The sequence below is a fragment of the Mycteria americana genome, chromosome 3 (genome assembly GCF_035582795.1).
Source record: "Mycteria americana isolate JAX WOST 10 ecotype Jacksonville Zoo and Gardens chromosome 3, USCA_MyAme_1.0, whole genome shotgun sequence".
In the NCBI taxonomy this organism is placed as follows: domain Eukaryota; kingdom Metazoa; phylum Chordata; class Aves; order Ciconiiformes; family Ciconiidae; genus Mycteria; species Mycteria americana.
In genome coordinates this window covers 56,762,164-56,775,281 of record NC_134367.1, presented here as the reverse complement: position 1 = coordinate 56,775,281, position 13,118 = coordinate 56,762,164, and the positions used below count along the sequence as shown (strand labels likewise).

At 40.4% G+C, this 13,118-nt stretch overlaps 1 protein-coding gene across 7 annotated transcripts in view; it reads left to right on the top strand.

Moving 5' to 3' along the window:
* CEP85L (centrosomal protein 85L) overlaps nt 1-13,118 on the top strand; it is a 158,092-nt gene that overhangs the window by 77,725 nt on the left and 67,249 nt on the right. For 6 of the 7 annotated variants that reach the window (XR_012775243.1, XM_075498626.1, XM_075498627.1 and 3 more), the window contains one exon: nt 4,805-5,571. Coding sequence is in view for 6 of the 7 variants with exons in the window: in XM_075498626.1 (XP_075354741.1) it covers nt 4,805-5,571 (767 nt within the window). In the remaining variant the exon portion in view is untranslated. The remainder of the gene's footprint in view (nt 1-4,804; nt 5,572-13,118) is intronic. The other variant, XM_075498630.1, reaches the window with a different exon arrangement.

The window sequence follows — 13,118 nt, the reverse complement described above, 5'->3', positions numbered from 1 at the left end:
GGGGAGGGCAGGAGGAGAAGGTCAGCTGTTTTTAATACCGGAGTACTCCATGGTCAGGGCTTTCTAATTATAGCCTGGATAAAATATCAAATTTCGAAGTCCTTCACACAAGGAAGGTTCTCTTTTTTCAGTGGCATTAGATATGCATCCATTCCATAAACATATGCATTATATGCATTTTGGTTTTGATTAGCATTGGGTAACTGTATTAGCTGATTGCTGTTATTTGATAATATCTTATTGGGAGCAGTGAAGAAACTGTCACATAAAGAAGTATATCTTGTAGATGGGGGTTCTTAAAGTGCTAGTTTCACTTTGCAGCTAAAGGAGTTGTTCAAGGTTACTGTGAACCTTCTCTGTCTCTTGTGCGTTAAGACTGACTTGGGCAACAGATAAGGATTTTAAGTAGCTGAACGATTGCGTTGTGTATCTGGCCTGAGAAATGGCTTCAGAGATTTCTTCTAGTTATGATGAATATAATTGGCACTAGTGATTTAAAAAATGTAGCACAGGAAAATGTAAATGAGTAGGAGGCATTCATTAACTTTATGTTGGAGGGTTTCTTTCTTCTCCCCCTTCTTCAGAAGAAAGTCTCTGCTGTGCTGTCTCCCATTTAAACAAAATTTCTGTGATGAGTTTTTTAGTAAGACCAAAATTGCTTCTGTTATTATTTTCTGAGCCAGATATGCAGTAATGACATAGTTCAGAAGTGTACCGTAAGATAGTAAGAAAGCCATATGAAATGCTCTTAATTTTCTATTCCATCTGTTGCTATTATGTGCTAGAAATCTTGTAGCATGTTTTTAAAGTACAGTTTTTCCAATTCTCTTATTTATGTAGTTTGGGAACTATTGCATCAGGTATTAAAATGTTACTCCTATTAGGTAAGTCCTCTAGGGAGCTTTGTGGTGGGCACAAAAAAAAGTTATTAGGATAATTGAAAAGCAAAATTTGACATATGATCTTGCTGCTGTTCAAAGGAAAACCAGTAGCAACTAGCTATATTTTTTTTTTTCCTCCTGTCTCTTTAAGTTTTCATTAATGAGCACAGTCTTAAGTATTGAACAAGTCTGGAGACACACAAGCCGTGTTTAAGAGTGTGTGTAATCTTCAAATAAATACTAGCTCAATGAAGTGAAAACTTGAGTAATGCTGAGAAGAGAGCACTTTTAATTCTGAACTAGGCATTTCCTTACCCCCGACTGTATGGAAGGGAAAAATCTGCTGCTTGGATAAAGTAGTCTTTGGCAGGATTTGGCCAGATGGAGCTTATTTCTGTGACTACAGAAGAAGTAATGTCTTTTAAGTTCCATGGTGCTTTCTGGATTCTCTCCTATTTTCAATGAAATTTCTGAATTTCTTTTTTTTTGTGTTGTGAGGAGATGTTTCAGAACGCAGACTGGCTCTTTTTCCAGCTGAGCCTGCAGTCAAGGCAGACTGAAGCAATATGCTCTAAGAAGAAGTGTGAATTTTCTCATATGTTTCAGTGAGCGTTAATGGGAAGACTAATTAGGACAACTTGAAGCCAGAATTGCTGTGTTTCACTTTGAGACAAATTATCAGAGACATCCATCAGCTGTAGTTGGATGTACATGGCATTCCAAGTTTAAATCTGCTTGAAGAGTTTAGAATCTGAAGTGAGGAAAAGCAGTTTAGATCTGAACTCAGGGCTTAAAATTAGAGTAGAACAAGGAAAAATAAAAATCTACCGGATATGAGTAGCTCTGTACTCTAATAAAAACAGGTAAAGGAGATCATACACTTCTCATTATTATTGTTTTTAATTCTAGTTTGAAGACCGCGTGTAGGTGACAGTAAGTCAGTATGTCAGACTGAAAATGCTGTATTAGAGACTACTGTAATTTTTTTTGGTATGGAACTGTATTTACCTTTTACAAATACATGCATACAGATAGGGTTTCTTCTCTTACCTTTATCTTGCAGTTGTGACATTTCTACTCACAGAAATCTGCATAGCCTAAAATGTAGGTCTCCACAGTCAGTTCTTTTTGAATCCTAATATACTCTATTTTCTTTGGATATAAAAAAGCCTGTGGCTGCTTCCTTTGCAGGACTGACTTTGTGCTGTGTCAGATGCAGCTTCTGGGTAAGGTACAGTACAAAAGTTAGTTTGCTTGAGTGTTACAAAGGCAGCAACCTCTGGCTAAGGAGTACCTGTACAAGAAGAGGTGCATTTCTTTCTACTGTGTGTTTTCTTCCCTACTCTCCCGAGGATAGCAGTTGTCTCTCCCTGCTCTTCTGCTGAATGCTCCCAGAAAGCAGAACTCTAACCCTGTGCTTTCCATCTCATAGTATGTATGTTTGAGACTGCAGCTCCATCATGTCATGTACCTCTTTCACCTTCTTGTCACTGCTTTGACATCCTCAGCCAGAGATGGCTGGGTATGTTTATTTCTATTGCAGAGCAGGGCTGGAAGCTGGCAGCCTCTGCTATGCAGATTAGCAAGATGTACCTGATTTGGAGGTGCTTGCATAGATAGCCACTACTGTGCTACAAGAGAAGACAGGAAGGCAGAGCTGAGAGGAGCTGAGATTGCACCTGGCACAGGCAGATTGGTTACATGCAGTGGGCATATCACAGTTTTGAGAACTGGTAGTGTTGCATATCACCATCTCTGCTGCTGCAATAGCTGTGGGCACAAATGTGTTTGGTCAGAAGACTGTGGTTCTTTCCACTTGAAATGGGCAGTGTGGCCTTCTGTCTTCCTCTTGAACATGTTCCATCTCTTGAGCAATATCAAGACAGAGGAAAAAGCCAAGGAATATCTTTGTCTCTGCAGTATGGAATTTTTAAGAAAGAAGTACAGGGAGGAGGGAAGGACCTTCATCTTGCATGTAAAAAACGGTACCTCACATTCATTAGCAACATGATCCATCAGGTAACAAGCTACTAGTATTCTTCTCTCCATTTCACTTTCTCTAGTGTGAGCATCCTGTGTGTGTTTTACAGCAATAATCAGCACCCTATGAATAACTCTTAAACTGTTGGTCCATTTCAGCCAGCTCTGATAGTTTTATCAAGTCTTAAAGATAGCTGTGTTCTCTAACTACTGTGAAAGTAGGTGGCTGGGTAGAGGCAGGACACAATATGTGAGCTTACGCTTTGAAACGGGAGGGTACATGGTGGGGCAGTGACCCATTAAGAGGCAGGAAAGCTTCAGCAGGAATTTCTGCCTTTTTAGGGCCCTGGCTCCTTTAGGAGCCAGAAGACAAGTATGCAATAAACAGGTATCAATCAAAGAGCTGTTTAGCATTTTGTGGGCTCTAATGCATTTTTCTCATGAGGAGTGTGGCTGTAGGGCTATATTATTTTGTGTTGTGCTGCAAGTGCAAGGAATGAGGGAGTCTGGTCCCAAATAAGGAGTACTATGCAAGTTGGCTGTAAGGTTATCTTTATTTGGATACATAGGAAAAGAAGTACTGCCATTTTTAAAAGTTGTTGCACCGTTGGAAGCTCTCTTCTTTTTCCTATCTGGGGCATGGTATATTGAGTCAAATATATCCTTTGAAAGTTTGCCCAATTAATAATGTGTTCTGGCATTCACCAAATCACATTAACCCAGTGTAGCCATCAAACTGGGTATGTCAGTTGTACTTCTAGAGCAATTGATTGATTTTTTTTTTTTTTTTTTTTAATTCTTTTTAGTTGTCCCACTATGAACTCTTGTAGCAGTTGACAAATCTCAAAGAAATAAGTTCTCTCTAGGTTAGGATGAGAGAAATTAGAAGAGTGTTTCTGTCTTGCTCTTGGCAAAAAGGACCCCAAAAGAGTCTTTTAATTAGAGCAATTTCATTCTGTCTATCTGCCGTGAACCTAACGAGCAATGTGAGCTTGCTAAGGTGCAGCCATGTGACTTGATGGGAGCTGATCTTCTAATGAGAGGATTAGGTGTTTATTTCTGGTTGTCCACAGCCTGTGATGCTAGGCACATGTTGCTGGGTGTGTGAGCCTCAGCCAGTCCCCAGTGACCTGTCGTTTACCTCTCTCATCTTTGCTCTTCTGTCCCCTCCTGAATATCAACCTCACTGATTTATCTGTTCTTGATATTTCAGCTTGGGATACATTTCATAAATTATGCTACACACAGTTTCTGTGTGGTATTGTATTTGGGTCTGTAAGTAAGACAAAACCTAAAATGGGACATAAAATTTTTCAGCATCTTGTTTTTTAGCAAATCACCAGGGGAAGTATAGTTTGAAATCAGTGAGATCCAAAAGGGATGAATAGTTCTGTCCAAGAGGCCGTCATTAAACTGGCTCGTCTCCAGCACTGCCATTTTACAAAGTGCACTTAGTGAATTGTTTTGCCTTTAAAAAATGAGAAGAGGGGTGATAGAAGAGGAACCAGTCCTGGGGCTCCTGAACTGTGATACCTCTACCATTTGTGATATAGAAGCTACTTAAAATTATGTGGGGTGGGGGAGAAATCCAGCCTGCCACCTTGAAGCTGGGGAATGAATGCTGCCTGGGGAATGAATGCTGCCTTCTGCCCACAGCCTGAAAATTGTGTCTGGAGCTGCTGTTGCCACCGCTTAGCACAGTTCTCTTTTTTTTTTTTTTTTTTGTAGTGATGGCACCTGAGCAAAATAAACTTGAAAATCTCCCACTTTAATAGGTTTCCATTCTCATAATCTTGAATGGTTCAGAAGACCGTGTTTTGTCAAGAAACTTGTTCCCTTTTATTTTTGCATTTCACCTTGAATTTGATGTTTTGTCCTCTGGGCACTGATGTTAATATGAGTTCTATATTGTACTTATTTACATGATAAATCTCTCTTTCCAGATCATTCAACTTCAAGTGGTACATCCTCGTTTAAGCCCAGCCGATCACTGGTTTCTATTCCCACTGCCCATGTGATGCCGTCTAATGCCAGCTCTTCACTTTCCAAACACAAGGAAGCTTTCAAGTCTGATGGCTCAAAATGGAGTACAAGCTTTGTACGGTCAGGAGGAGGCAGAAATCAGGGTGCCCTGGACAATTCTCTTGACATGAAAGATGCAAGACCGGTAAGAAAATGGTCCTCCTTGTCTAAACTCAGCTCACCAAATACCTTCAGCCAAGATGGTAGTAGTCATTCAGTGGACTCCAGGACTAGTACAGACAAAGCTGTGTCGCCACAATTAAGGACAAATGGGCCAAGTTGTTTGCATGATAGCATGGAGTTGCTAAAAATCGAGGACAAAGAAATGGGGAAAAAAAGATCTTCTCTACTGGACTGCAAATACAAATTTGAAACGTGCAGCAAAGACGATTTTGTTTCAGATTCCTCAAGTAGGAGACATGCCTTAGACTTGACCTACAGTGCCTTACCTGAAAGCAAACCTACGGCAGCCAGTTGTGAAGCTTTCGGACAGAGATACGCAACTCTGGGACAACAGGCTGTGAGTGGAGCTCCCATACAGCCAGCAGTGAGGACTCAAATGTGGCTTAAAGAACAGTTACGTGCAAATCCTCTGGACTGCAGGACTGCTGAGGAGCCCTACGGCGTAGCTGCATGGCATGCACAGCAGCTTGAAGATTTTAGAACAGGAGGTGAACAGCCTGTGCAGGTAAGGCTAAAGCTTGGTGTTTGCTGCCATCATGTGGCATCATGTTATAACTGAGGAATAACAACAGGCAGTTTTTTATAAAACAGGAAAGGGAACAGGTCCTCTTAACTAGGTGATGGTCTCTTTAAACTTTGATTGGGGATGCTGCTGCTTGTTTCTCAATATTACCTGAGTGTGAACAGTTTTCTTCTGACATCTGCTTACAGTTTACTCTGATTCAGTGTGCCTGTCTACATGAGACTAGCATCTCTTTTTCTGAAGCTGGACACAGTAAGAGGTTCCTCAAATAACATTTTCAGTAGCTCTTAGGAGAGTCTTTGGTCACAGTGTAGTGGGGGAATGTGGATGTATTTTGGTCTGAATGGATTTACAAAGAGCCTGCATTTATGCGTTCACTGAAAGAGGAATGACTCCTGCATACTGCAGGGATGAATATTCAGTATCACTATGACTAGGACTTAAAAACTGAATTCAGTTTTATATTACTGCTTATTTTTTAATTAGTTGACTACTATTGGTTGATTCTAATTAATCTGGTTTATTTAAATAAAATAATACGTAGTTTTTATGTGTCATACTTGAAGTATTTTCATATAGAAAACATCAAACGTGGTTTTAAGAGACAGATAACCCTTTCTAACACGACAATTCACAATCTTTGTTTCCAGCTCTTACCCTAATGGGAAAAGACAGCTTGTGAAGGAAGGCAGTATTTAAAATCTAAATGTTCAGATTTACCTATGTAGGTAAACTTGACTTGCCAAGAAAATCCTAAGAAGATTACAATATGTAGATTTTCCTGAAAGGCAGTTTAAGGTTAGACTAGGATATTATCTGAGCAGAGATAATATAGCTGTATGTGCAAATACCTGTTTTCTCCAGCCTGAAGATATATTAAGTAATTTACAAAGAGTTGTGCTCAAATTTTGTTATTTCTTCCATTGTGTATTGAAGGAAAGATGGACAAGTTCAGAGGTTCTCAAGATCCAATTTTGCTCTTAATAGCGATCTGGAATTTGTATTACTTTTTTTACCTTAAAAAACTTGAATCCCATTAATATGGCTGAATTACTATTAATCCTTAAGGGTCTCTCCAAAAACCTGACATTGTTCCAGGTAGCCACCCTTTTACATTACCCTTATTCCTACAGAAACCCTCATCTTTCTCTAAGCTTTTTGAAGATGTCAATGCCGAGAAATTATGCAGGTAGAGAGCGGAGGCTGAGGGGTCCTCTCAGAGCCAAAGTGATGGGAACCGGCGCACTATGGAGGCTGGGTCCCAGGCACTGCCAGCTGGGCTCTTGGCAGCTGGCAGCTACCAGTGGTGTCGAGCAGCACACGAGGGGCTCGGGGAGCGAGCGCAGGGTACCGTGGAGGAGCTGAGTCTATCCACTCATTCAAGTCCTCCCAAACACCTGCGAGACGTAGCTGGCTGCAGCCGTCAGCAGTGCTGTCTGTGAGGTTTGCGTGCAGATTACTGTGCCTGGTAGTTTGCCTTTTGGGTTTAAATATTTATTCACAGTAAGCTGTAGTTGTTTCTTTCCTTCATTTACGTATATGTCTCTTCATCATTTTTTATGTACCTTTCACAACACTTTGTTTAGGATGGGTATTTCAGAAGCTCTTGTTTTTGTTTAAGTCAAAACAACTTCCAGCTTTTGTTTTTCATGTCTCACAAGTGCTTTCTCACTCTGATTGTGATTAAATACAGTGTTTCCTTTTTGTACTAAGGCAAAGTTTCATGTTTGAAAGAGGTGAAGCCCCATACGTATTATTATGGTTATTCAAAAACTTCAGTACTTGCAGGCATTGATGCCAAGCTGTGTTCTGAGGACAGAGCCAACAGGGGGAGCACAAGCATTATTTATCTTTTTGGCTGAATTCATAAAACGATGCTGCACCTTTTCAGGTTTTTGAGGTTGTAAGACTATAGGATGAAGTTTTGCCTAAAACTGTTGGTTGTTTTTTTTTTCCTTGTTCCTGTTATTTTTATATCTGTATCAGTATTGATATATATGTTACAGGATCCAGCTAGCCCCTGGCTTAGGAAGCAATGATCCTATCGGCTGTCTGGTGAGCCCTGGAAAATAGGGGAAGTCCTTGAAGCTGCGGCCTTTGCTCTGCTTACCTGACTTCCCCCTTGATTGCGAGGGTGGCCACAGGGAGTCTGACAGTAATTAAGGGCACAAGGAGTGCAGGGGAGGTTCCTGGAGGCCTTAGCAAGCACTTCCATTGGTATGATTTGGAGTTGTGTTGATGGGCCTTGAAATGTGATCTGTTACACTTTCTCAAGTGAAAAGATGTGGTTGTGATACAGGACCTAGAGAAACAGAAAGTTAAAGCATGTGCAAGAGCAATCAGCCTTTGGGCTCTTACAGGCATCCTCTGCTGGCCCTCCCTGCCTGCCCTGTCTTTCTGCCCAGAGGTTACAGCTATAAGGAGGAGGGATGCCAGAAGAGATGAAGAAAGGAGAATGGTTCTTCCTGTCTTGACACCTGGTTTTTAAAGAAACCTCAGCATAAGGACAGGGTACTCCTGATTATACGTACAAACTGGGGGACAAGAGGCTGGAGAGCAGCCCTGTAGAAAGAGATCTGGGGGTTTGGGTTGATGGCAAGTTGAATATGAGTCAGCGGTGCACCCTGGCAGCCAAAAGGGCCAACCATGTTTTGGGGTACACCAAGCACAGCATAGCTAGCTGTTTGAGGGAGGCGATTGCCCCACTCTACACTGAAGTTTTGGGCACCTCAGTATAACAAGGACATCAAACTATTAGAGTGTATCCAGAGGAGGGCAGCCAAGGTGGTGAGAGATCTTAAGAGCAAGATTTATGAATAGTGACTGAGGTCACGTGGTTTGCTCAGCTTGGAGAAGAGAAGGCTGAGGGGTCACCTCATGGCAGTCTGCACCTTCCTCGGGGGGGGGCAGCGGAGGGGGAGGTGCTGATCTCCTCTCTCTGGTGACCAGCGATAGGACACGTGGACGTGGAATGAAGCTGCATCAGGGGAAGTTCAGATTGGACATGAGGAAAAAGTTCTTCACTGTGAGGGTGGTCAGTCACTGGAACAGGCTCCCCAGGGAAGTGGTCGTGGCACCAAGCCTGTCAGAGTTCAAGGAGCGTCTGGATGACGCTCTTAGTCATAAGGTTTAGTTTTAGGTAGTCCTGTGAGGAGCAGGGAGTTGGACTCGATGATCCTTATGGGTGCCTTCCAACTTGAGATATTCTATGATTCTATAATTGTGCTATGATTCCCCCCCCCCCCCCCAAAGATCACAGATGTGCACCTGGGAACTGATAGCTATTATTTCTGAGAAACGAAGAAAACTACAATCCGAAGCAGAATATATACCTAGGAAAGAGAGAGAGCAGAAAGCATAAGGAGGAAGCTGGTGATTTATAAAAGGGGGGGGGGAACCCACCTCTATAGAAACTTTTTTATTTTTCTCTTCCTCTTGGTTGGGATTATTTTTGCTATTTTGCTTTTAATAAGTATGTATGCTGACAGAAATGTAGTGGTTTTTACAGGACTGAAAAAATTGCAATTTATCATCCTTTCACTTTAAAAGCACCATTGCCATGAACAGAAAACAAAATGAACTTTGCTTTTAACTAAAAATCTAGAGCAGCTTTGTGTATCTTTAAGGTAGGCTGGTAGAGGGAGAGACTATAGAGGGCAGCTGTCACTAATGAAGCAAGAATAGGCTGCAACAATTTTCTGAGTTGATTTTGGGGACTGGTGGTTCAAGAACAGCTATGGAACTTAATACAGTCTATGAATAAATTTTTATGCCTTTACAGACTAGTATAGACAGTTTACCCCACAAAACTCTGAATTAGGGTTTATTTTTATAAAATCAGACAAGCTTTGAATTTGCGTTTACTGCAAAGGATAATGTATTACAGCCCTTAAAAGCTGTTCCAAGGTTAATTACTCTCAAAATTAAGATTCTCTGTTTCCTTAATAGTCTGAATTTAACTGAACTCGGCATCTACCTATTGTTTTTTTGTTACACTTTGCTCCCCAAATTAAAAAGCCTGTAATGTGGCTTTTCCATTCCAGTTGTAAACCATGATTTAAAAAAAAATATTTACTGTGCATTGGAAGGGAGGCTCAGAGTGTTGGGCAGAAGATCTACAGCTACATTGAGATTGTCTTTCAGGACATGGTCAGGTTTACAACTGCAGAAAAGATGCTGTGGATCAACAGAACGCCTCTTCAGAGAATGTGCATTGTTCAGCTGTGGGTGTGATGTTTGTACATTTTGGAAACAAATCTCCAGGGAGGATCTGGTCTGTGTTTATTGTGTAACATTATGGAGTTGTATATGAAAATTCTTTTCTCTAGCTAATGTGTAGTATTTAATGTATACTTTTTGAAGATAAACATTCTCCTATGCATTTCCAAGGAACAGATTTTAACAGTACTTCAATGAAAATAATTTCCATGCAGAACTTTTATTTTACCATACACTTAATTATTTTCAGTGTACAGCTGATCTTTCAGCTGACATGACCATTGTAATACCTTTTTTCTTTTTTTTTTATCCTCCAAAGTAAGGAAGTATGTGCTTAGGCTTGTGTTAAGGGAAAAAATGCTTATAATACATGACAGGGATTCCTATTTACTGAACTGGGAGGCCATACAAATCTGGATTAAAAGGCTGTATGTTTTCATGTAAAGGCATTTCTTAAAGCCTGATCCTATTATCTGTCCTATTATCTGAATGTACCTAGGTACATCCTGTATGCTGGTCCAGAAATGAGGTTTAAAATGAAAGCGTACCTTTAAAATTGTGGGAGATAATACAATAAGGAGGGTTTCAGAAGGTTGCATATATACTTACTAGCTCTGTACAATCTTGTAGGCATCACATAATGAATCTCTGTTTTTTCCAGCGTATGGGACATCTGTATGATTTCTTCATAGTGTGCTAACTTGTGTCAGAATATAGCAGAAATAATACATGGAAATTGCTTAAATGCATCTTTTTTCCCTTACTGTATCTGGTTTACTGTTTTTTCTTTAATGAGGAAAACACTGCCTTGTTCATACCATGTATATAAAAGTTACTGGAAATTTAAATTTTAATGCATTGAGAAATTTAGAGATACTACAACAATCTTCATTTCAAAACAGAGAAGGAAGAAAGTAAACTGCATGCATACCTAAACATTGGTAAACAAAAGTTGTAGAACTTTAATTGAAAGAAAAAGTTACAGCATTCTTCAAATAATATTGTTGCCACAGAAAACTTTATTCTTAAATGTCAACTCCAAACTAGTTTTTCTTGTGATCATGGCGGATCAGAAAACTAAACCCAATTAGTATTGACATTTTCCCCGTGTTGCATTTTGATGAAACCATACTTTTCAGCAAGATAAAACTTTTTAGCATGAAGAGTTATCACCTTTAGTTAGCAGAGTTAACTCCTTCACTGTGAGCCACAATTAAGCTTTTATGTTCTGTTCCTTTTGCTGTGAAGTTGGTAGTCCAACAACTGGGATTGCGTTCGTGGAGTAGGTGCTAGCAGATGATGGGAAACCAAACTTGGACCGTGCTTGGCTGCAAAAAGAGACTTGGCATTGGTTAACTGATAACTTGCCAATTTTATATGTCCTCTCAGGAGAAGGCATGTTTCAGTTTCAGCAGCGTATTTGAACATTCGTTGAAGATTCTATAACTTTCATTGCTGGCTGAGAGGAGGCTGCTGGGGTTGTTTTCGTGGGGTTGTTTCTGTATGCTAATGGTAGAGTTTCTTATAGAATTCCTTTGTATATAATTCTGGATCTGGAAGTACGTGACTGTTGGTGGCATCAACAACTCATCTTTCTCCTTTTATTGAAAAGGAATATGTGATTTTTCTTTTTTGTCAGGGCTAACTCATTTGTCTAATTTCAGCTATTAAACTGTCACAGTGGTTTCCCTAAGATAGGAAAACTTTTGAATATACAGAGGAGCATACAGACAATAAGCTTTGTACAAGCCTGAGCAGTGTATCAGTGAAATGCCATTTTGTTGGAAAACCATTTTTACTCTTCTAAATGGTGGACTAGAGTAGGCTTCATACCAGTTTCTGTGGTTGTCATATGCTTCGTGCTGCCTATGTCGAGCACCAGCAGAAATCCTCCTAAATAATACGTTACTATGTAACTGTTACAACATATATCCCTTGTGTATGAATTTACAGATTTTTTTTAAAAAAAAGCAGAATATTTCAAGATTATCAAAATAAGTGATAAAGTGCTTATGGTGATGTAGCTGTGCAAAGTTTTCTGCTTTAAATGCAAACAAACAGGAATTGATATTACTATATCAACGTTAAAAAGCTATAGATGTGTAGTTTGAAGAAGCTATTTTAAATATTTATGGCAAATATTTCAGAGCAGATGAGAGAAAAGCTTTCATTTTGACTATCTGTGCTGCCCTAGCTAGTGTTGCCTAAGCTTTGGAGCATGTAGCATAGAGGGGAACGTGGATGCCTGTTAACAGTGGAACTCACATAAACTTTCTCTTTCCCTAGACATACTGGCTTTTTACTGTGAAAAGTCTTTCTGTAGATCCAATTTAGATGGGTCTCTTCCAGATAACTGAACCACCCCACAGTAACCGTCTGGAAATCCCAAGTGTGAACATGAGTAGATCAACTCTGTAATATATTCAGCACTTCTGAGAAGTGCTGGATCAACAGTGTATGTGCTGAATCAGACATGTGCTGTTGGCAAGAGAAAGCTGGAAGCTGGGGCTTCCCCCACCCTGTGAGCAACATCTGCTTCTTTTGCATGTGTGCAAAAGACTGTTAATATGCGTATGTATGGCATTAAGTTTACTGTACAATGCATATGTGTTGATGCACTTTGTTCCCACGTTGTGCTTGGGAAAGAGGGATGCTGAGAGTAAGCTGTTTGGCCCCAATCTGGCCACCTTCTTTTCCAGCATATCTCAGGTGTGTAGGGCTACCTTCTGGGCAAATAACTCCAACAGAAGCGCGCTCTTCTTGGTCACTGTCCTTCCCAGGGACCCGTGGGGAATTTACATCATCCTGTAAAGGGCCATAGAAGAAGGTCCTGTAAGAAGCTTATGTTGCATGCTTAATGTGAGGACAAGCTATGGACTGGGTGATTGTGCTGGCAAGTAACAAGTAGTATGTCAAATACAGCTTGAGGGCTCCCACGCTGCACACTTGACCTGTGCATAAGTGGTAAATCCGTCTTGTTGAGGCTGTAGCACACTTCTTGCGTTTGTGCAGATGCACCTACTGCTTGTGTATGTGGCAGTGTTAAGGGCTTCGTAGGCAGAGTTATGATAACCCCTGTTAATGGTCGTTCGTTTTTCAGTTGTTTTGACGGCTGCTGCTTTTGATACTGCTGGATAACACTGATGGCTTCTGGCTTTTAACATGTTGCTATGAACCACAGATGTCAAAAAAGGTGTAACTAGTAATTATGCTTTCATATTTAAACTGAACTTATGCCCATGTCAGCTGCTGCAAGCTGCTTTTCATGGATATCCTTGTTTCCATCTACAGCATCTCTGCTTTTGCTCTCT